General features: G+C 52.1%; 1 protein-coding gene across 1 annotated transcript; it reads left to right on the forward strand.

Annotated features, from left to right (window-relative positions):
- Positions 1–3,089: 3,089 nt before the first annotated feature.
- On the forward strand, positions 3,090–23,597 carry GBX1 (gastrulation brain homeobox 1). The gene is made up of 2 exons (XM_046020436.1): positions 3,090–3,618; positions 20,094–23,597. The coding sequence occupies exons 1-2, from the start codon at positions 3,090–3,092 to the stop codon at positions 20,645–20,647; spliced, it is 1,083 nt and encodes a 360-aa protein (XP_045876392.1). The 3' UTR covers positions 20,648–23,597.
- Positions 23,598–23,700: the final 103 nt, after the last annotated feature.

Here is a 23,700-nt window from a genome sequence, read left to right on the forward strand (position 1 = left end):
TGCTCTCACAGGTGGAGCCGAGTCGGAGGGGCCAAGGTTACCTGGCTCTGTGGGGCTCGGAACAGGGACTTAACTCCAAGGCTTGTTACTCCAGCCCGTGCTTCTTTCCGTTGACCATTTGGCCTCGGTTCCACAGCCTGCAAACGGGCAGGGAAGGAGAATGGGCTGCTTCAGCCGCTACGTAGCTGGCTTTTATCCTGGTTAGCTAGTGAATGTCATGGGCTATGCAGAAGTCACATTTCATGACCTAGCATGGCAGGGGACAGGTCGAGGACACAAACAGCTTAAAAATACAGTGTCTCACAGACATGCGGCACACCAGGGCAACACAAAGACCCTGGGGTTTCACTTGCCTCGTTTCAGACTTGGTGGCCTGCTGGGATTTGTTGGCACAAGCTTTAAGGCTGAACCCTCTGCCAGCTTGAGCAGAGGATTTCACTTTACTAAGTCAAGCTCTTGGCTTGAGCTCGTGACATACATCTTCAAGACCAGAGGGTCTTTAACCTTGAGTCCTTGTCAGTGCATGATCCATTCTGTCCTACCAGAGAAGTGACAGGCTTATTAAAGTGGCCTTTTATTGGGGGGCGCTACTGGTGGGAGGGAGATGTTTAATATATATGTCCTTTTGAGCTTTTGGAATTTTGTACTATGTAATTTTATCACCTATACAAAAAAAAAAAATGCCGTTCCTTTAAAAAAAAAAGTCTCTTCCTTCTTGCTTTATTTGATTGGTGTTGTTACTGCTCATATAGCTTTAATTTCAGGGATTGTAACCCAAAGCTCCCTCCATAATTTGTCAAGTCAATAAGCCTCCTGTTGTGTATCCCACACCGTAAAGCCAGCAAACCAAGTACTGACCTGTCGTTTTTGAAGTACAGTACACTTCTGAAGTCTGGTCTTCCCTCTTGGGACCACCAGGTGCTTGGTTAATTTAACGAGGGGTTCTGAAGAAGATCTTGAGGAGGATGTACAAAGACCATCCTAGAACCCTAGTAGTGAGGCAGGGTTCCCAGACCTGAGGCGAGGCCCCCTCTACGTTGTCCGTGGCAGACGTTCTCCCAGCAGACTTGTCTCTACGAGGTTTCATGAGTTTAACGTACAGCCCAGGACAGATCAAGACTTCATGGAAACCACCCATTTCTCCTTTTACCTCTCTGGCGAATTATCCAGCATAACCAAAGAAACGTCTTCTCTAGGATCCCACCCTTTTCTGTCCCACCCCGGTGACCGTGTCTTTCCGGAGGCTGTCTTGTAACCGTCAGTCTGCCGTTAGTGGTGGTTACTAGGCCATCACGACACTCCTGATTTGGACAAATGTCTCTGTGGTCCTGAGTTCGTTCCTGCCCGCTCGGCCTTGGCTCAGAAAAACCAAGACCCTCAGGCACGGGTTTCCCTTCTCACCTGAGCCAAGTAACTTTCCCAGTCTAGGCTACATGTTCCTGAACTGGCCCAGCTTTGCTGTTACTTTTAACTAGCTTGGCTCTCGCCGGCCCCACCTGAATCAGTTTCCCAGCGGCCAGGTGACCTTCATTGTAGCTAGCTAGGCGCACTCTGGATCCCGAAACTCGGGGCGCGCTCCTGTTGACTTGCCTGTCGTTAGCCTTTTTTTGCCGGTTGACCTGGGCCTCCTATCAAGCAAGAGTGCCCGAGACTTTTGCCTCTAGACTGACAACTATACCGCTGGGAACAGGGGGTGGGGGTGGTAAAAGACGCTCGTATTTCTGTGTTGGAGAATGGGGGAGGTGAGCAGAGTCATCTGCAATTAGCGAATAATTAGCGCTGCTGACCCTTGGGGCTCATCAGCGCTCCTGGGGCCAGCCCCCAGCAATCAGCTAGGGCAGGTCGAGAGTGTCAGGCCCAGGAATGAATAGGGCTCATCAGCGGTGCCGCAGCCTGGGAGCCAATCAGGGAAATTAATAGCAGAAGAGAGGGAGAGGGAGGGAGGGAGGGAGACAGAGATAGACAGACAGACAAGAGATACAGATATAGGTGAGAAATGAGAAAAAAGAGAGTAAGACAACGGGGATAGGGAAAGAGAAGTAGGAATAATCAAATTGGAACAGGATAGAAGGACGGGAGGAAAGGGGAGAGTGGAGGAAGGAAGAGCACGTAAGGGATGGGGAAAGGTGAGAGGAATGGTAAGTACTTGGAGGAGTGTGGGTCCTCGAGGAAATTACCCAGAGGCTGCCCTGAGGAGCTGACCTAGTCCGCGCTTGGGAGGAGGGACCGAGGAGGAAGGGGAAGAGCCAGTATCAGGAGAAGAGAGACCGGGGAGAGCGGAATGGGGTCGGGAAGAAACTACGGAGGGGAAAGGGGCCCCCCCAAGAGCTCCGAGCTGCGGCGCCCCGCGGCAGAGCGCGCCCCCTGCCGTCCCGCCTCCCGTTCCCGCCCGAGGGGGCGCGGAGGTCCTGTCCGGCTGGGGCTTGCTCTCCGGGCGGCCGGGGAAGGGGCGTCGGGGGCGGGGAGGCACGCCGGGCACTGGCCCAGGGTCCGGCGGAGGACGGCGGCCCGGGGGCCTGGGGCGTCGTGGTCCCGCCCCGCCCGGTGCGCCCTCCTTGCCCCGCGTCCCGCGCCACGTCCACGCCCGGGCAGGGTGGGCTGAGCGGGGGCGGGTTGGGGGGAGGGAGGGGCACCGGCCCAGCAGCTGCCGCCGCCTTCTCGTCGGCCGCAAACTTTCACAAAGCGGCGTGTCCGGCCTCATCAATCTCCATTAATAATAGTTGGTTGGGCCGCGGGGGGCGGGCGGGGTCTCGGGCCGGCCGGCCGGGCCGCTGGGAACGGGCTCTGCGGAGGGAGCGGAGCCGGGCGCGGCAGCGGCGGGCGGAGGGAGGAAGTGAAGCGTAATTTGAGGAAGATGGATGAGTCCGGAGGGCGACACCCCCAGCCCGCCCGCTCGCCCGCCCCCTCCCTCCTTATGAGAGAGAGGGAGCGCGGCGCCGGAGCCACACTGCGCCGAGCCCGCGCCCCGCCGCCACCTCGGCCGGGAGCCTGGGAGCGAGCCCTGCGTGTCCGCGCGGGGCGCCCGAGCCGCGGGGCGCACGGCGGCGCCCAGAGGGGAGCGCCCCGGGGCGGCCGCAGCTCCGGGCACGATGCAGAGAGCCGGAGGCGGGGGTGCCCCCGGGGGCAGCGGCGGGGGCAGTGCTGGGGGCCCGGGCACTGCCTTCTCCATCGACTCCCTGATCGGGCCGCCGCCGCCTCGCTCCGGCCACTTGCTGTACACCGGCTACCCCATGTTCATGCCCTACCGGCCGCTGGTGCTGCCGCAGGCGCTGGCCCCTGCCCCGCTGCCGGCCGGCCTCCCGCCTCTCGCGCCACTAGCCTCCTTCGCCGGCCGCCTCACCAACACCTTCTGCGCGGGACTGGGCCAGGCCGTGCCCTCGATGGTGGCGCTGACCACCGCGCTGCCCAGCTTCGCGGAGCCGCCCGACGCCTTCTACGGGCCCCAGGAGCTCGCCGCTGCCGCCGCCGCCACTGCCGCCCGGAACAACCCCGAGCCGGGCGGCCGACGCCCGGAGGGTGGGCTGGAAGCCGACGAGCTGCTGCCCGCCCGGGAGAAAGTGGCGGAGCCCCCGCCGCCCCCGCCTCCGCACTTCTCAGAGACTTTCCCAAGTCTGCCCGGTAAGTGCTGGGCCGACCAGGGCGCCGGGCGGGAGGCTCGTTCACTTGGAAATCCCAGGCAGCAGCTTGCTCAGAATCTCAGCACCTGCCTGGAGCCCCGCATCCCAGACCCCCCAGATGTGGGGTTGTGCAGAACCACCTCCAGTTCTTTTCCCAAGGCGGCACCTCTGGACCCCAGAAGCCGCTGCCCTGCTTGGTCTCCCAGAGTGCCTGAAGCCTCACCCACCACCTCCCAGTACTCCCTTCCAAATTAGTACCTTTCCTCCCTGCATTCTCGGCTTCAAGACTTGGCTCCCACTTCTCTTTTTAAGGGTCCCTTCATTTTTCTCCTCTGGGGAGAAGAGAGAAGCTGCAAGTGTGGGGTTCCTGGAGACACTGGCAAGACCCTACGGTGAGGGGGCACGGGGGCAGCTGGCAGTTCAGTAAGGGGACAGCAGTTCTGGCTTCGGAGAAAACTGTACTGACCCCGGATAGGCTCTGTGAGTGCAGGAGCAAAGGGAGGGTCTTAAAGCCATGGTGACCAGCTGGTGACCTGTCTTTGCCTTAGTAGTAGAGGTCATTTCTGAATGGGCATATTTAGAGATCAGTCTTAAAGAACTGAGTAGGACCTAAGGGGACATTAGCTAGCAGGGGGCCTGGCACCTGCTGGACCAGGACTGATTGGGAGGTCAAGATGGAAGTTAAGGGCGGGGCTGGCTTGGGCGGGGCACGGATACCTGGAGTGGAGAATCCTGCTGAGATTCTGGAACCAGGGAGATTCTGCCAAGAGATAATGCAGGAATCCTGGCTTCTCCATGGGAAGATGCCCTCTCAGTAGAGGCAGGGTGTATTAAACTGAACCCCGTTTAGAATCAAGCTACCTGGAGTCCTGACCTTCCTCATCCACCCTCAACCTCTAGATGCGGGAGAAGCTTCCCCCTATCCGGGGCAGATCCAGGTGTGGTGAGATCCAGAGCACACACAATGTAGTGGGCTCTGTTTAAGAAAAACGGGCCGCGTACAAGCGTGGGGCTCCCGAAGCTTAAACTTATCCAGCACCAGGATGAATCCACTTCTGCTTAACCTTCCTTGTATCAGCTTGGCAGGTGAAAGCGGCCCCGGGAGGCCTGGGGGCTGACTCTTGCAGAGGCGAGAAGGAGATCCAAGAGTCCTTTTGTGCTTTGTCAGGAGAAGACAGCTCCTGGTGATAGGTTCCTGGGCCCTTCCTTGAAATTGTCCGAAGGTCTGATGCTCTTCCAGACCCCAAGTGCTGCTACAGGGCCTGTCTTCCTCTCCTTTTCCCCTTTAGCCCTGGGTGTTTCGGCTTTGAGGATTCAGCTGTTGTTTTTGTAACTGGTTGGGCCAGGGGGATCCAGTGACTATAGTCTGAGCAGCACCCCGAAGAGGGATCAAAAGGAAATTAGCAGCAACTGGAAGGTGGGAGGAAATGTCCACAAGATAAAAGGGCCCGGAGGGGAGGGGAAAAGCAGCTGGCAGGACGATCCGAAGAAGGATGGATCAGTAGGATTTTCAGAATAGTAGTCCTAAGGCAGAAAAGAGCAAGTGGACCATCAGAGGGATGGCGTTGGGGACAACAGGAGCTGGAGGAACAACAGACACCTGAGGAAGAAATGCGCTGGTCGGGGAGCAGGAAGGCAGATGACCAAGGGAAGGGGGACCTGGGGAGGAATATGCCGGAACCATGGGAGAACTTGTCCTCCTCTTTCGGGCTCGCCTCCGTTGTTTATTTTGGCCCATTTGTCAAATGAAGGCTCTTTTTCTGAAGCAAATAGAATATTGGCTGTAAAACCGGACAGCAAGAGAGAGAAAAGTAAGCAGAGGGAAAGAACAGAAGGGAAATGTTGAGGAAAGAAGAATAGAGGAAAGGAAGGACCAGCAAATGCACGCTGTCCCCTGATTATCCAGAGAGAGAATATGAGAGAGGAGAGGTCCGTCTGTTGGAAGAGAGAAGTACAAGGGATTTCTCTCCTGGGCTAGATGAAGAGGGAACAGCATGTCTGGACCAGAAATGTGTGTGTGAAAGAATTCTGTTTTGAGAGGCTTGGGAGGGAGCTAACTCAGTGTCCAGTAGGGAACAGGGAAGTGTCCACACTAGGAGTAATTTTTTTTAAAAAGGCTTTTCTATACCGGGAGTGATAGTGAATTGGAATTTATATACAGAGAATGATGAAGGAAAGATCATAATCTAAGGGAAATACTGGAAGTCATCAGAAGACACCTGTTCTTGGAGTAAAGACTAGAACGATGGGCAGGAGATCTTACAGGGGAGGAATTCTGAGAGCTGGTGGGGTGAAGGTAATCACTCATATTGGGAGGAGATACACATAAAGGGTTTATAGTGGGGCTTGTGGAACAGGGCAGGAAAGAGATTTCAGAAGAAGCACTCAAAGAGGATAGTGAATGGGATATCTTTATCTGTGGCCGCACTTCTTATCACTCTCAGTATAGACTCCTGACGCTGCCTCTTCACGCCACTCACGTCCACCTGCCCAGTCTGCATTCCGCTCCCCCCCCCCGAAGTAGTTCAGAAAAGAGGAGGAAATTCCAGAAATATTAGACATAAATTCAGTTTGGGGAGCGACGGCACATGGCCTGTGCTGAAAATAGTGGGAAAACGAATACTCTATTTTGGGAATTGTATTAAAGTATTTATTATGAAATGAGAGTTTTTGCTTGAATAATGGGATTGAAACCTCAACATTAGAAGAGTTTGGAGAGAGAATGCTGTCTTTAAAATGGCAGAGGAGGAATTGCTGTTCCAGTGTGAATGGCTGACACGGGTCTGAAATCATTAATTGACACATGTTTAGTGTTTTACAGTTACTAGCCATGTTAAATGAAATTGTAATGAAGATAGGCCAATCCGGAGAATGATGAATGAAGCTCTTTTGTTGGGAATTACTATTTTTGAAAATTTTTTGCTTCGAGTTGAAAGAGACACCACCTTACTACAACTGCTGATGAAGAAAATAACTTTATTATGATTCAGTTGCGGGGGCAGAAGCTATATTAACAGGCAAAAGAAATACCATGGACAGAAATAATGGGTAGAAAAGGCATTGAGAATGGTAGATTGAAAATAATTCTAGGTTTAGAATGTGGGGACAGTGAGGGTAATTGGGGAAGAGGTCTCAGTAGAAGTGATAAAAGAGGAGAGAATTTTGAATAGACAAGATTTAAAAGTGTGAATCAACAAAAAAGCGGAGTGGTGCTAACAAGCTGCTTATGTAATTAAAACATTAAGAGTCATCTTAAAAAGGTAGAAATAAACAGGTAAAATTAATTTTAATAATACATTCTATTTAGCCCAATATATCCAATAGTATTTTAACACTACTCAATACTAAAAAATTTAAGGAGATATTTGATACCCTCCCTCCATGTTTTCTTTGAAATCCCTGTGTATTTTCTACCTTTAGTGCATCTCAGCTCAGAGTAGCCACGTTACACCCGGTCAGTAGCCTCACGGGGGCAGTTGTGACTTGTATTCACTGGCATCAGAGATCTAGAGAGTCGTGAGGCTGGAGGCATGTGAACATGGTAGGGAAAAGGAGCTTTGAACTATGTGGTAGCAAATGCTTCGCTGTGTTAGGAGTAAGGGAGAAAAGACAGCAGTAAACCAAATGACAGAAGGAAAAGAGAATTCTGCCTTCCAAGAGCTGGGCGGTGATGCTTCCGTTGTGTGTGAAGGTGCGTGGTCTCTGCTGGGAGGCATCAAAGCTGACTGGCAGGCGTGCGCTTGCTTCTCGGCAGCACTGCACGCAGATGACCCTGTGCTGGGGGGACGACGGAAGGTCTGTCCGTCTGGAGAAATGCAGGAGGAAACTTTAAACTGGGGGGCTTAGAGCAATGATTCACGGAGAAAGGAGTTGGATTGCTTGAACAACTTTTTTTCTTTTTTTTTTTTAAGATTTTATTTATTTGACAGAGATCACAAGTAGGCAGAGAGGCAGGCAGAGAGAGAGAAGGGGAAGCAGGCTCCCTGCTGAGCAGAGAGCCCGATGTGGAGCTCGATTCCAGGACCCTGAGATCATGACTTGAGCAAAAGCAGAGAGGCTTAACCCACTGAGCCACCCAGGCATCCCAGGAGTTGGATTGCTTGAAAAAGACTTAAGAAGTGAAGAATGGGGGCGCCTGGGTGGCTCAGTGTGTTAAGCCTCTGCCTTCGTCTCAGGTCATGATCCCAGGGTACTGGGATCGAGCCCCACATCGGGCTCTCTGCTCAGCAGGGAGCCTGCCTCCCTTCCTCTCTCTCTGCCTGCCCCTCTGCCTACTTGTGATCTCTGTCAAATAAATAAATAAGATCTTTTTTTTTAAAAAAGTGAAGAATGGTAGATAATCCATGTATAATTGTTAGATGGATGGGAAAAATGTAGTGGGATTGACATGGCAGATAGTGCCCGTGTTGAGCGCGGTGAAGAGAACACTGAGACGATAGAGGAAAGAGAATATGATGGAACAAAATCAGGAGATGGCAGGAACATTATTTTAAAAACTGAAACTAATTAGCTAATTTTTAAAAGATTATTTTATCTTAGAGAGCAAGTGAGCAGGGGAGGGGGGCAGAGGGAGAGGGGGAGAATGTCAAGCAGACTCCCCGCTGAACACAGAGCTTGACGTGGGGCCCGATCCCAGGGCCCTGAGATCAGGATCTGAGCTGAAACCAAGAGTCGGACACTAAACTGAGTCACACAGGCACCCCCAAACTGGCTCATTTCTGCGCAGTGATTGGCAATAATGATGGAAATCCTGCAAGGAGACTAGGGAAACTTCCTAGAAGCACGATATTTGAGGGCTGATCGCTGTATGCAAAGACCATTTTAGACGCCCCATTGATTAATTTTCAATTAGGTGCCCACTATGACCGTCCAGATGTATTTACTGATGAGAGAGAAAAATGGGAATAATAATGTGACATGAAAGCAGAGACTTCTGTTGTTAGAAACAGGAGGGAAACTTTTCTTGGAAGTGATGGATGGAGACCCATGATTTCCTAGAAATGCTGAGGAAGGCACGCAGTGAGAGCGTTGGTTCCACTGGCATTTCTAGAAAGGCGCGTGTGGCATTGACTTAATGATAAGATTGAAGGAACGTTTATCAAGGAGGCGTGACGCATGCACTCAGGTGTCAGCTCTTTCCCTTCGCTGCACAGCCGTGGCCAGTTGCTTCCTTCAGTTCAGGGAACGTTTACTGTGTGTCTGTGATGGACTTACTTCCAGACACTGCGGGAGATGCGAAGTCGTACAGCGTCTCTTGGCTTTAGTCTCCTCCTCTGTAACGTAGAGGTTGATTCAGGTCATTTTTAATGTTTCTGTCCATTCCATAAAATAAAAGTTTGTTTTTCTAGCTTCAGTGTTTAAAGTAGGGTTCTAACACGGATTTCATGGTCTTATAAACGGATCTATTCATTGTGGGTAGGGAAAAATTACATCTTTATTTTTACTAACTTCTAACTAAAATTTGGCATTTTCTTTAGTTACGAGTGTAGAACAGAAACCATAGTAGTTTCAGCAGCAGAAATTATAGGTCACAGTGACTTAGTCATTAAGCGTCTGCCTTCTGCTCAGGTCATGATCCCAGGGTCCTGGGATCGAGCCCCGCATTGGGCTCCCTGCTCGATGGGAAGCTTGCTTCTCCCTCTCTCCACTCTCCCTGCTCTGTTCCCTCTCTCACTGTGTCTCTCTCTGTCAAATAAATAAAATAGAAAAAAAAAAAGAAATTACAGGTATTTGTGTCACCAGCAGAATTTATAGGTATTTTCTTATAAATGTATAGACTTTGGAGGCATCTTGTTTAATGAATTAATAAACATATATGATTATAACACAATTCATTTTTAAGTATCTGAAAACTGTGTTTTTCTTTAGTTGGCTTCTGATGTAACCCAAGTGTTTTATGTTATATACCTAAAAGCGTTATTCTTTAAATTTTTTTTTTTAAAGATTTCACTTACTCATTTGACAGACAGAGATCACAAGTAGGCAGAGAGGCAGGCAGAAAGAGAGAGGAGGAAGCAGGCTGTCCGCAGAGCAGAGAGCCCGATGCGGGGCTCGATCCCAAAACCCTGGGATCATGACCTGAGCCGAGGGCAGAGGCTTTAACCCACTGAGCCACCCAGGCGCCCCTAAAAGCATTATTCTAAGAAGGGGTTCATAGGTTGTATCAGACTGCCAAGGAGTTCATGTCACGAATAGGGTTAAGAAGCCCTGGTTGAGAGACAGAGATCCCAGAGTGACAAGACGAAAATTTTATCTGGAGGATTGGAATACTGAGGTGTCTTATACCACATGAAGGTGAGAGTTGAGAGGTTTGAGTAGAGAAGGGGGATCTCCGCAGTGGCATGTGGAAATGTGGGGATGTGTGTGTAGATGATTAGGAGGACAATTCCCATACTCAGAGTGATGGGCATAGATGGTCTATGCTGGGAGGAATGGGAGCAAGGCAGTAGTTGGAATAATGAGGAAATTTTTTTTTAAAGATTTTATTTATTTGACAGAGAGAGATCACAAGTAGGCAGAGAGGCAGGCAGAGCGTGGGGGAAGCAGACTCCCCACCAAGCAGGAGCCCGATGCGGGGCTCGATCCCGGGACCCTGAGATCCCGGGACCCTGAGATATGACCTGAGCCGAAGGCAGAGGCTCTGCCTCTGAGCCACACAGGTGCCCCCAAGGGGGAAATACTTTAGTTGAAAGGAGGAACGTGGTATGGCGATCCGAGTGCTTTGCAGTGAGACTAATGTAATGACGGGAAGCTACAGGCAGAAATTTTGCCTCGGAAGTAACTGGGAAAGAAGGATCTTTGCCTTGACATGGGAATTAGAGAATAGAAATGACAGCGTAATGGAGCCGATGTACAAAAAGAGGGAAACTGGAATAGGAACGATGACAGGGAAAGAGTTTTTCTCTAGAGGGAACAACAACAGAAAATGCCCCAAGCTGGGGTAGGAGAGAGGAAGCCCTGGTTCCAAACCAATGGAAAGGACAGAGCCCTCGATGCAGGGGATGGCGCCCATGGCCGCACCGTCCATGACGGCCAGCAAAGAGGTCTGTGATGGGAGTTGGGAGCGATGGAGAAGAGGTTGGGGCTTTTCACTGGAAATATGGGAGAAAATTGGCAACTTAGTCATGTGGAAGAAATACTGATGTGCTAATTGGGAGAAAGAATTTGGGGAGCAGAGATGTTTGAGTCTGGTGCGATAGAACAGCGATTCGCGAGCTGGACTCAGGGTAGTAGACACAGCGGTTGCGCACGTCCTTGGGGAGCAACGTCTTCATTCCCTTCCCACCATGGAAGGGAAAGGAATGACCTTCGAGTGATGAGCTAGAATCCGTGTTAAAAGCAAGGGGGCTGCTGGGCTCACAGAGACTGGGGTGTGAACATGGAGGATGGGAGACACAGAAAGTTACCTCCGACCTGGGGTAATGGGAGACGGATCTCTTGCCTGAATGGTGGAGGCAATGGTATTACGGTGGAAGTCTGCGCTGGGAGCGATGGGAGGAAGACAGAATCATCCTGAAAGTGAAGGTAAGAAGCGCTCGGTGCTGGAATGGGTGACCCCTTTCTGCACGTGATGTGGAGCTCCTGGGAGCGCGGGACTCAGGGACCCCGGCCACACCTGTCTCTGTAGCTTCATTTCCTCGTCAGTACAATTAGGGCTTTGACTCAGATGACCTCCAAGGTCACTTCCGGCTCTATAATTCTGTTTTATATTTAAGGATACCTTTATTAATGCATTGTTTCCTTTATTTAAAAAAAAAAAAAGGCACCCCAAGCAAAGGGGTTGGGGAAAATTCTCTCCTTGCCAGTGCTGAGTTGTGGTAGCCCAAGAGGACGCAGGCTGGGATGTGGGTATCTTGAGGTGGAATCAGGGCTGGGCTTTAGGGTGGAAAAGGCTTTGTCATTTGGGATTGGGGAAGGGTGACTGGAGCCACGGCTGTGTGTGTTTGTCCTATTAAATGAGAGACAGAAACATTTCATGAAGGGGAGCGATCTTGTTGAGGCCAAAAAGATTGGGGATCTGTTGTGCCCCACTTTACCTGGTGAGGAAGGAGGGGAGTGAGGAAAAGAGAAGTTGTGGAAACAGTTCCCGGCCTTCTCTATTCTCTCTCCATCTGGTACGATATTTGTGAAGGGCAACATGAGAATTCAGTGTTTGCCAAAGAGATCGGGGGAGGCGCAGGCGACCGAGCATGGGCTTTGGATACAGACCTTGACGCGACCCTTTTTTTTTGTGAGAGAAAACTCAACAGCAAAATACTCACCTCTGCGGTCACAGCTCCCTCACCAGCAGAACAGCGCGACAACACGGACCTCACGGAGTTAGGGTTCAACGAGAAGGTATTTGCCAGCATCCTGAAGCACTCGGGGTGCAAGGAATTGCTGGTATCGCTCTGGTGCTGGAAAAGGATGGGGAGCGTAGCTGGGAAGGAAGTTGGGGAAGACTTCTTTACCAAGAACTGGCTAGGACACGCGACACTCTCTGCTGATAAGGAGAAACACAGCTGCGAGTGATGGCAGAAACCGCAGTGTGTTCCGAGAGCGGTTTCTGCGGGGAGTGCGGAAGAGAACCAGGGTTTGCATCTCAGAAGGGTCGATTTCATCCTTCTTCCTTTGGCCCTTTCTCCTTTGGTTTCTCTGTCTCCAATTTGGGACATTCTCTGTGGATCCCAAGACCACCCAAAGCCCTTTTTTGCCCACTGGGGCCGCCTTCTTCTTTTCTTTACATTGTATGTATTATAACAACAACAACAAACACACAAAAAAGAAACCACCTCTCCTTTCTTCCCCACAGTTCCTATCCTGTCATATAACTGATCTCAGGTTGATGTTAGGAGCAAAGCTACTGGATTAAAATAATTCATACTCAGATGGATTAAGGAAAAATTTTTAAAGATTATTTATAATCTTTAATAAATTAAATTTTTAATTTTTAATTAACTTTTTAATTAATTAAATTAAATTAATTAAATTTAATTAATTAAATTAATTAATTTTAATTTTATAATCTTTAATAAATTAAAATTATTTATTAGAGAGTGGGATGTGGGGCAGAGGGAGAAGGAGAGAAGCAGACTCCCCACTGAGCGTGGCCCCTGATGCAGGGCTGGATCTTCCAACCCCAAGATCACGACCTCAGCCAAAATCAAGAGTCAGATGCTTAACCAATTGAGCCACCCAGGCGCCCCAGGGAGATTTTTTTTAAAGTCCAAGTGAATTTCAAACTGGTGGACGGTTGGGTGGTGTTCTGCCAGGTAACATGGAAACGTTATCTGGGATGGGAGAGCTGTGGGAGTGAGGAGAGGCTTACTTTCCCTGGGGTCACGTGAGCATCGTCACTTCCAGTTACGGCATTGCAGGGAGAACTCTTCGGTTTGCGAGTGACGGTGGCTCAACTCCAATTTAAGCTAAAATGGTCATTGATTGATTCACAGGACTCTAAGTACAGGGGTTGAGTGGATCCAGAAACGCAAACGGTATTATTAGATCTTTCTTCCCTTTCAGCCCGGCCCCTCTCTTTGCCTCCTTCTCTCCTTAAGAGAAGTAAGGAGACCCAAGCAGCAGCAGATCTAATTTTTTATAATCCCAGGTTGAGCCCCCAGTGGATTCTGGCTTATACACAATTCTGGGGTGACTGATTAACTAACTTGGGTCCAGTCTCCAGGGAGATGGGAGAGATGGGATGTTAGGATTGGTCTGATCCAGGCCACGTGCCTACGTGGCCACAAAGGTGGGGAGGTGTGATTGACGGTCCCACTGTACGAGGTAGCTGATGAGAAGCAGTGCCCAAAGGAAGGGGGTGTTATTAGTGAACAAAGGGAGGAAGGGACGCTGAGCAGACAAAAACAGACCCCAAACAGCTGTCCACCTCCCCCAGAGAGAAAGGCAGGGATGTGTCTTAACCCCTTTTCAGTCTCAGGGAGAAAAACCTTCTCCCTAGCTAGAGAAGTGACTCTAGGAGTGACGGGAGAGACGGCCAGAGGGGAGCTAGGAAGAGAGCCCTGTAATGAGGAAGGTGGGGAGACACGAGAGTGGTAGAAAAGCGTCTGTCTCTCAGCGAGGCCGATTCCTGCATAGAAAGAGCTGCGCTTGAGGGAGGGGGGAACACATTTGTAAACTAGAAGCCAGAAAAAAGGTGGATATTAAGCCAAAACTTTCTGTAGTTTGTCAATAGTATTTTTATTTTTATTTTTTTTAATTTATTTATTTATTTGGCAGAGAGCACAAGTAGGGGAAGTGGTGGGCAGAGGGAGAAGCAGGCCCCCCACTGAGCAGGGAGCCCGATGTGGGACTTGACTCCAGGACCCTGGGATCACGCCCCGAGCCGAAGGCTGACGCTCGACTGACTGAGCCACCCCCAGGCGTCCCAAGCAATAGTATTTTTAAACAAGAAAATATATTTCTAAATAAAAGGACTGCAGACTGGTAGGGTTACATCATACAAAGCAGTAATGGCAGAGAAAAACAGATCTGGTAGGAATTTTGTCTCGGGGAAATGACAGGACAAATAGCCTATTCGAGGACCAAGGTGGAATTTGGTAAGTGGGGCCGCTCCTGTGGCGACTGTGAGAGCCTCCTCTGAGCGTGGTAACGGGAGACATTAACGATCAGGCTAAGGCCCTGGAGTGATAAGTGAAAGGGAGGAAGTCTGTACCGAAACTGGATTTGGTAGCCAGGGCATTTATCTGATGAGGTATCTGGGCATTTCCTTGGAATGGGAGGGGAAGGGGTAGTAGGAGCATTGGTTGGAGATTTCAGGGACCAAGTTTCCAGACATTAATCTGTTTGTAGCGGTTTGACTTAGGAGAATCATTTCATCTTTCGGAGACTCGGTTTTGCACCTGAAACAAGTTTACCAACCTTCTATTAGTGCTACTAATGGGTCTGCTCTGTTTCAATGACTTGCTTCAAGGTAAATAATACGTGTGAAAATGTTGTGGAATGTCGAAGATAACAAGGGTGTCCTTTTTATTGGCAATGGTAGGGCTGCTCTGTCATGAGGGGAGTTCTGAGCAGTGGGGAAACTGCTCAAGGTCGGAGGGGTTCTGGATTGCGATGGTGTAGAGAAAATCTTCATGTCAGTTTGGAGTAAGGAATGCGGAAGGGTCATAGGAAGAGTGGAGAGAGAAAAAGTGAAAGTGAATGTTCCTTTTTTTTTTTTTTAAGATTTTATTTATTTATTTGACAGAGATCACAAGTAGGCAGAAAGGTGGTCGGGGGTTGGGGAACAGGCTCCCTGCTGAGCAGAGAGAGCCCAGTGCAGGGCTCAGTCCCAGGACCCTGAGATCATGACCTGAGCCAAAGGCAGAGGCTTGACCCACTGAGCCACCCACATGCTCTGAAAATGGATGTTCCTTACTGTACCTGAAGTTATAGGGAGGAGGAGTAGGCATGAAATTAGCAGGAACGAGTGAAACACAAATTGGAAGTGAACTAATTGTTGTAAATGATGGGAGAAAGTTCTGTCTCCAGAAAGAACAGAGAAATAATTCTGTCCTGGGCATCATGATGAAGATCTAGAAATGAGAGTGAGGTGGTCAACATGCCTCTTTTTTGAGGGGTGGCTTGGGTTTCTTTCTACTTTTTGACCTCCCTCACATTGTTCCTGGATTCATGAAGCTGAGTAGTTGGCCCAAGACGATCAAGGCGAGACTTATCGTCCTGAAGTAGTTCGGGGAGGGTGAGGGGAAGTCGTATCGGAAGGAGAGGGAAGAGAAGTCAAAACCGAGTGTAACGCGGGGTGGGGGTGGGGGAGAGACTTCTCTTCCGTGGATCGTGAAAGCTGTTGATTTTTATAGAAGCTGAAACAGGAGGGGATGGACGAGGGGCAGCACAGGGTCTCTGTGGGTTCCTGGAGAATACCTACCGTGGATTCTGTGGCCCTTGATTTCCTCCCCAGCCTGACCAGACCATTCGCAAGATGGGCTTTTCGAGCTCTCTGGTGCTGCTTCCCGTCCTCTTGGAAACAAGGCCCCCTGCCTCGTGTATCCCTGGAGCCTGAGTACCACGCTCTGGATGTGGGAAGGTGCCCCAGGCAAGACCTGGCAACCATGGGGCAGACGTGGTGGTTTCTGGTTCTCGGGCTAATCGCGTCCCCTGCGAGAAGTCACAAGAACACTGGGTTTCCTGGTAACAGTCTGCCCCACGCTCATTCCCCCTGGATAGATACCACACTTCTCTCTGACTCTACACACCTACGGAACAAGCTGAAAACATTTTCTTATATTACCAACAACCTCATCTTCACACACAGAGAACAGGACCTTCCTGTCTGTTTGGCCTACCTGTATACATAGTCAAATTGTTTCCAATTGAAACCTGTTCCTTTTGCTAAAAATTATTCTCATCAGAATCATTTCCCATGTAGAATTTTCAATGAAGCCTCATTTTGTAGATCAAGGTTTTTTTTTTCCCCCCTCATATCAACCAATTATAGCATCTGCAATTAGTAATTTGCTTTTATGGACATTATATCTACCAAGTCCAATTATTCCAAATCAAATTTTGCAATTAGAAATTTTATCAGAAAGATTTGCTCCCATCAGGTTTTAGTCAACAGTTTTCTGTGTGCAATTTTTGTTTTATTTTGTTTGATTATATTTACTATTAATATTCATTACAATTCAGATAAAAGAAAGTAGCTTGCTCGTATTTTGTAGCTGGTCCATAAGAAAATAGCCATTTCAGGATCGCTGTATTGTTACGGATTGGGCGGCTGCAGGGCCCTCTGATTGCGCTGAGTATGTGTCCTTTTCGGGTGTCGATTGAGGCTTAAAGTGCTCCATCTTGGTGGAAGGAAGGTAGGGGGTGTGATTTTTCTTGTTCTGTTTTTAAGCTTTTTGCTCTCTTTTTCCCTGATTTTTCCCCCCTATTTTCTAGCCCTTCTCTAAACTTTCCAGCCCCTTCAGTTTCTCTGACTCATCATTTCATTCTCCTACCACTTGTCTCCTGCCCCAGTCCTCTTCCTGCCTGCTTTGGCCCTTTCTTTCCCACATCTCAGTGTCCCTCACTGCCCCAGACCCTCTCCTTGGAGGGCGTAGCTGTATTTCCCCCTCCTCGTTGTTTTCCCGGATTGCCCCACTCCCACCTCCTTCCACGAGGTACTTATCAGAGTCCTCGGTGTCATGATCATAAAGGCTCAGAGAGAAACTCTTGCCCCTGCCGTTCAGCCTCCCACCGGGATCAAGTAACCAGGAGAGGTTGCGGACCTGTGTCCCTTGTATGGCTTTGAAAGCAGCGCTGAGGGAGGTCTGCTTCTGCGGCCTTGATTTTATGGAATCTGTCTGAAGACAGAGGGATGGATGGTATGATCCCGGGAGGGCCCTGCCGGATCCAGGAGCCTGGGAGCCTCATCTCAGTCATCGTCGGTGAGATTTATTGGACACCCCCTGGGTGCTCAGTGCTGTGCTAAATGGTTTCATCCTTCAAGCCCTGAAATTTAGTTTCTGCCTTTCTAGCAGCTGTTTAGCATATGTAATACTGGACTGAGTTTTTACAAGATTTTCTTCTTCTTTTTTGTTATGGACTGGGTTTTAAAAATTTAAAGAAGATTTAGTAGTGATGTGAAGGATTTCCCTTTCTTTTAGCATGAGATCCTGTAGATCCCCACTGCATATGGGCTTCTGCCCAGCTTCGGTGAGATCCGAGGTCATGCTGGAAAGAGGGTAGAGTGATGCTCACGGAGACAATGTCTTCTGGGCGCTGGAGGGCGGGGGCTGTGGGGACTATTTTCGGAGAGGCTGGGGAAAGGAGGAACAGAGGTGGGGACAGAAGACGGAGAGAAAAGGAGGAAGGGAGAGGGAGAGCGTTTGGGAATAGTTTTTTATTTAGTTAACAAGTCAGCAATATATTGAGTGCCTACTCTGGGCAGATGATTTTCTAGATGAAGACACAGCAGTGAAAAAATGTTAAAACTCCCTACCTTCATGAAGCTCATATTCTAATAGGAAAAGACAGCTGGTTAAATGAATAATGTGGTGATATATAGTATAGTAACAAACAGAGAAGGAAGATGGAAGTACTGGGCTTTCACTCTAAGAGGATGATCGGGGAACGTCTTCTTGGTGAAGGACCCGAGGGAGACAAGGAATGAGCGAATGCAGGAATCTAGGTGGACAGCGTAGTATTCTGATCTGAAGAATTGTCTGGGGAAAGATCAGGGGAGAGGAGAGCAGGGGCAGGGGAGGGCAGGGGAGGGCACGTGAGGACAAGAGCAGGGAAACCAGTTTGGAGAACAGGTTGATGAACCAGGCGGGACGTGATGGTGACCGGGACTGTCTGATGCAGGAGACTCCTGGAGTGGGGACGGGTTGTGAGAGAGGAGTGAAGCCTGACTGGAACCAGGAGGGTGGAATTCCCACTAACCGAGCTGGGAAGGACGTCAGGAGTTCTGTTTGGGACATGCCAAGTCTGAGTTCTTTGAAAATGGAAGACAGCGTGGGGAGGAGTCGTTAATGAGGAGAGAACCAAGGATGTGACTCCTGCAGGAAACAACACGGGTTTGGCTAGAATGAGGTTTGGGAGGAAGCGCAGGACGGATGGCAAGAAGCAACCTCTGCAGACAGACCAGTGGACAGACGGACAGACGTCACGCGGGTGCTTAAGAAGCCCGGGAAGCTGCTAGAGGGAGCGGAGAGCACTCCCGGAGGCAGGGCAGGGATGGGCAGGCTGCATGAGCCTAAAACGAGGGCGCGCCCTGCGGGTTTTGAAATTAAATAAAGGAAGCCCTACAGGAAGACAAGGCAGGGGCTGGAAATAAAAATACCCTTGAGGTGTGAAGGACGCTGCGTGAGGGAGGTGGGCGATCTGGACGTGGGCTGAGAAGTCTGGCCTCTCGGGCGGTGTGAACAAGGCTCCAGGACCAGGACGAGGTGTGGCTTGCTGGCGTCCCGGAAGGGGCAGGGGCTTTGGGTTGGGAAGGGCTACCGGGCTGGTCCTGGAGACCCCGAGAAGCTCCTTCTGGAGCACAGGCACTTGGAGAGGGGGCTGGAAGGTGTTCAGAGCGCACAGCTTGCTCCTCTTAATAGGGCATCTCACTGTTCCCTGAAGTTCTTTTACTTCGGGTTGTTTCTTGCCCCTGTCCCGGCAGCGCGCGGTGGTAATAGACAGAGGCGCTCCGCCCTGGGGAAACCCCAAGCCCTTCACACCGTGAGCTCCGGGGCGGCGAGCTGACTCGTTGTGCCGCTCGCCCCGTTCCTCTTGTTCTCTTCCCTACTGGCCAGTTTCCTTCTGACTTTTCTTCGTTGCTTATTGGCTCTTTGGGCAGAAAACAAGGCAGCTGTACAACTCTGCTGCTGAAAACACTTGCGATCCGTCACTTGCCGTTCTGACAAAACTGTCCGCGGCCGAGATTAAAACTGATGACGGAATTAAGTACTAGAGTTACGTATAGATGTAAAACCTCGGCAATGGCTGTGATTGTAACCAGTCATCTACCAAGGGACTCAGATTTCTTCTACCGTTTTCCTCTCCTTGTTGCCCTTCTCGTTCTTCATCCTCTGCCCCCTTGCCTCCAGCTCATCCCGCTGGCATCAAGCTCAGGGGCCTCCCGGTTCGGAGCTTGAGCAGAAAGCAGCTGTGTGTGCTGCTCCTGCGTCCTGCTTGGGAGAGGTGTCGTTTGACAGTTGAGGAGGGGAGACTGAAAGGGGCCTAGGACAGACAGCTGAGGCTGGGGAGAAGCTCCCAGCCTGCCGCTGGGAGGGCGCTCCATTCTGCGCTGGCTGGGTTGGTCAAGAAGACTTGGAAGTAGGGGTAAGGACACCACCCAAATGCCTTGGTAACATTTCTTGGGCCCAGATTTGCCGTGGCGGGGCTGGTGAGAATGGGGAATGGGAGGACCCTTAAGTGTCCATCTGGAAATGAGATTCTAAGATTCTGGATCTAGGGAAGAGGGGAAGTGGGAAGCCAGAAGCCAGAGCAGAGCTCAAGCCCGGGGCAGGTGAGGGTCCCCAGGAGAGTAACAGGCCGGCACTGTGATCTCCCCGTCCACCCAACGTTAGTGCTGCGTCCTGCCTAGAGCAGCAGGAAGGCTGGAGAGCCAGGCCCACGCCGCTTGACGCTGGGACCCATGCTCTCTGGATTGGGAGGGGTGGCAAGTGAGTGACGAGCCCTTGGCCCGGCCTTGGAGAAAGCTGGGAAGGCTAGTGGGTCGGGGAAATGCGGTGGTGGTGGCGAAGTGGAAGCCCGGGAGTGGTATCGCTTTGATGTACACTGACCGCCCCCTCCCCGCACTTGCTACAGTGAGATCTGTGCTGGTTAATACCTTTCTTTCCATCTCTTTGTCTTCCCTGAACCTCTTCCCCACCCCTGTCCTGGATGTGCTGTCCTCGTCTCCCCTCCTCCCCGTCTCATCCTTTCCTTGTCTCTCTCTTCCTGCTGCCGTTCTGTCCGTGCCTGGCCATGGTTCCACGTGCCTCCTCCAACCTGCCTGCCTTTTCCTCGCCTGCTCCTTGCCCATCCATTGGTTTTCGCTCCCCGCAGCAGAGGGGAAGGTGTACAGCTCCGATGAGGAGAAGCCGGAGGCCCGAGCAGGAGACCCAGCAGGCAGCGAGCAGGAGGAAGAGGGCTCGGGCGGTGACAGCGAAGACGACGGTTTCCTGGACAGTTCTGCAGGGGGCCCCGCGGCTCTGCTGGGACCTAAACCGAAGCTAAAGGGAAGCCTGGGGACTGGAGCGGAGGAGGGGGCGCCGGTGGCCGCAGGAGTCACGGCTCCGGGGGGCAAAAGCCGCCGGCGCCGCACGGCCTTCACCAGCGAGCAGCTCTTGGAGCTGGAGAAGGAGTTTCACTGCAAGAAATACCTGAGCCTGACCGAGCGGTCCCAGATCGCGCACGCGCTCAAGCTCAGCGAGGTGCAGGTCAAGATCTGGTTTCAGAACCGGCGCGCCAAATGGAAGCGCATCAAAGCCGGCAACGTGAGCAGCCGCTCCGGGGAGCCCGTGAGAAACCCCAAGATTGTCGTCCCCATTCCCGTGCACGTCAACAGGTTTGCCGTGCGGAGCCAGCACCAACAAATGGAACAGGGGGCCCGGCCCTGAAGGGCTCCCAAGGATTTCGGAAGCAAAGCATCTGTTCCCGGGCCTGCTCGGAGACTGGGTTAGGTTCTGTGCACCCAAGGGGCTCCCGCTGTGATCCTGCCCTGGGAGGGGGCTCGGGTGGCCACGGACTCGTGTTAGGTGTGCTCTCCTGGAGGCCGGGGACTCGGGCACTGGGCCCTGAGCCTATTCCAGAGCCCCTCAGGCTGGGGGCTACAGGGTTCAAGGGGCTTGGGTGCTCGATGCTGAGGAGCTGTGGGGATGGAGGAGGACTCCTGGGGAGGGGGTGGGTTCTAACATGCCGCGGGCCTGGAGGGTTCCCAGGAATGACTTCTCACAGGGGTGGGGAGAATTCAGGATGAAGCCTAGCCAAGCTGGTCGCAGCTCCTTATTTATTTTCTGTAAAGTCTGTATATACGGAGCTATCCGCCTCCGTCTGTCTGTCTGAACCCGAGGCTGGGAAAGGACCGTGTCCCCTCCGTCTTCAGCCTGGGTTCAGGTCCACCTACCTGCCTCGTGCCGGGGCCTGTCTTGTCTGTCTGGCAGACAGGGCACACGAAGAAACAAACTGTCACTAACCTCCGTAGAACCCCTCAGCACGACCGTCTCCCCTTGTCACCTACCTCCACTTCCTGTCTGGGTGCTGCCCACCCTGTCCACACCTCTCGACCCATGTCCCCGCCACAGCGCTTCTCTCTCCCCATTAAACAAGGCGAGCTTCTTCATCTCAGCTTTCTTCTCTTGGCGAGAGCTGGCAGACGTCAGGAGAGGAGACTCGCTCCCTTTTGTATCACGAGGGTCAGTGAAGTGGTTGATCCTGGGCTGGCGGAGGGATGTCCAGGCTCTAATTTAGTAGAGGTGACCAGTCTTGTCCGTGACGAGGGCAGCTTGGGGGCTCACCCTTATCATTGGTGAGCTCAAGCCCCTTCTTCCGTGCAGAGGACACAGCAGCCGAGTCTGTCTCAGCCACTCTTCGGAATTTCCAGATGGGAGGGCCTGGAGTCAGACTCCTTTCCAGTTCTCTTCTTACTGCATTAACTGTGAGGTCTCCTTCTCCCCATCGTGTGGGTCGCGCAGCTTGGGATACCAAATCCTCCTCGGTTAGAAGACGAGATGGGTCGAGAGGGCCCACTGCAAGCGCGAACGTGTGATGTTCGGGACGGTTGTGTACCGTGGGGGAAGCCGCAGAGGTAGGGCCTGGGAGCGTCGGGGCTGGGGCTCTGAGAGCAAACGAACGACGGCCTCGGCGGAAAAAGTCAGTGTGAGGTCAGGAGCCTTTAGGGGCACGCGGGACAGTAACTAAAGTCGTTAGCCACCTCCCCACCTTCGCAGAAGGGCTCCTCTCCTGGGCCGGCCGCGGAGCGGGGCTGCAGACACGGGGGAAGGAGGCGTGTGACAGGAACCAGCTGCAGCTGGGAACATGGTAAGCAGGGCTTCCCGGGGAGAAACGTGGCCTGCACCGAGTCCGGAGAGCCCGGACCGAGAACAGAGCCACTGAGAGGAGAAACCGGCAATCCTCCGGGCCGGGCGAGGAGATTCAGGAGGTCAAGGTCGGGGAGGGAAACACAAGCTGCGTCAAAGACCTGGCCAGCCTCCTCACCGTCCTTGGGAAACGGCGGCTGCTGCCGCTTCCACGAGTGGCCCGCCGGCCACCGCTTACTGAAGCAGCTGCCGCAGGCCTCGGAGGAGCAGACAGGCCTTCCGTGGCCGTCCCTTCCTCCTGCCTGGTTTGGGCGACCCAACAGAACGCGGCCTGGGGCTGTGACTGCTTATTCAGCACCGCGCCACAGCTCCTTAGCTAGGATGCACCGATCCAGGGCAGGTCTTCTCTATTTGGCTAATTTTCAGCAAGCCTTGACCGTTAGGCTAAAATGCACAGTCCAGGCCAGCCCCTTTCCGGTCTCTGCCCAGATAAGGAAGCTACAGGGTTCGATTCTTTTTAGGAGCGAAGCCAGGCAGTGGCTGATGATCCCAGGAGCTGCTGTCACTTTGGCAGTTGGGAATTCATGTCTCCGGTCTAGGGCCAGAGCAGATGCTCTCTGGCTCTTTGCCCCTGGGCAGGTGGGGGCCAGGGGGTCACCAAGAGCCGGATGACCATTTTCCTCTGATTTACCCATGAAGCTCCTAAACTATGCCAGGCAGGGTTCAGCCGCTCGAGCAGCTGGTTTTCCGTAGGTAAAATAAAGGAAGTGATTATTGCTAATAATTTCTGAGCCCAGGAACTCATTGGTATACATACCCAAGGCCCTGTTTAATTCTACTCTTCTCTTTGCTTAAGGCTCTTGTTGGCCTTGCAGAGGGGCTGTAAGTCAAGAAAATACCGTCTGGTTTCCTCTCTGCGTAGCATTTGCCCGGTTATCTCCCTGCAGGCAGGCAGGTGCCCCCAGCCCCGCCACACCCAGCTCGGTGAGTACGGCAGAAAACAAGGGCCACCAGCAAAGTGGTTCTAGGAATGGAAGGTAAGCTCCTTAGAGAGCAGGGACCCTAACCCGGCCAAGGTCTCATCCTTCAAGAAAGGTACAGAGGTGTTTCCCTCAGGTCTTTCTAGGATCAGGGCTAGTCAAAGGGAAAACCGGGAGCTCAGGGTCCTGCCCGCAGCTCGGCAAGATGTGGCTGGCAATCCAAGTGACCGTGCTGCCATCAGGGACCTACCTCCTCCCCTTTCCTCTAAAGCCAAGCCTAGGCGTGGGTCCCTAGAAAGGGCTGGCCTGATAACATCTAGCCACTTACCCTTGTGGCAGCCTCAGAATTCTGGTCCTGTGGCCTGGACGTCTGGCTGTGGAGCTGGTTCCCAGACTCTTAGGAAGGGGGATGATACTTCTGTGCCCTCTCCGGGGGAGCTCTGGCCGGCACCACGTGTGGCACAAGGTTACTGGACACCAGCTGCTGGGGGGGGGGGCAGTAACGGAGGGCAGGGGCGGGCTGTGGGAGGAGGGGAAGGCAGCGCCCAGCTCCGAACCCCCTCCAAGGCGTGGCGGCGCTACTGAGCCACTGAAGGCAAGTCCCGGAGCACAGCGGGAGAAGACAGGAGCAGAGAAAACAGGCAGAACTGAACT

This window comes from Meles meles, chromosome 10 (assembly GCF_922984935.1).
Source record: "Meles meles chromosome 10, mMelMel3.1 paternal haplotype, whole genome shotgun sequence".
Lineage (NCBI taxonomy): Eukaryota > Metazoa > Chordata > Mammalia > Carnivora > Mustelidae > Meles > Meles meles.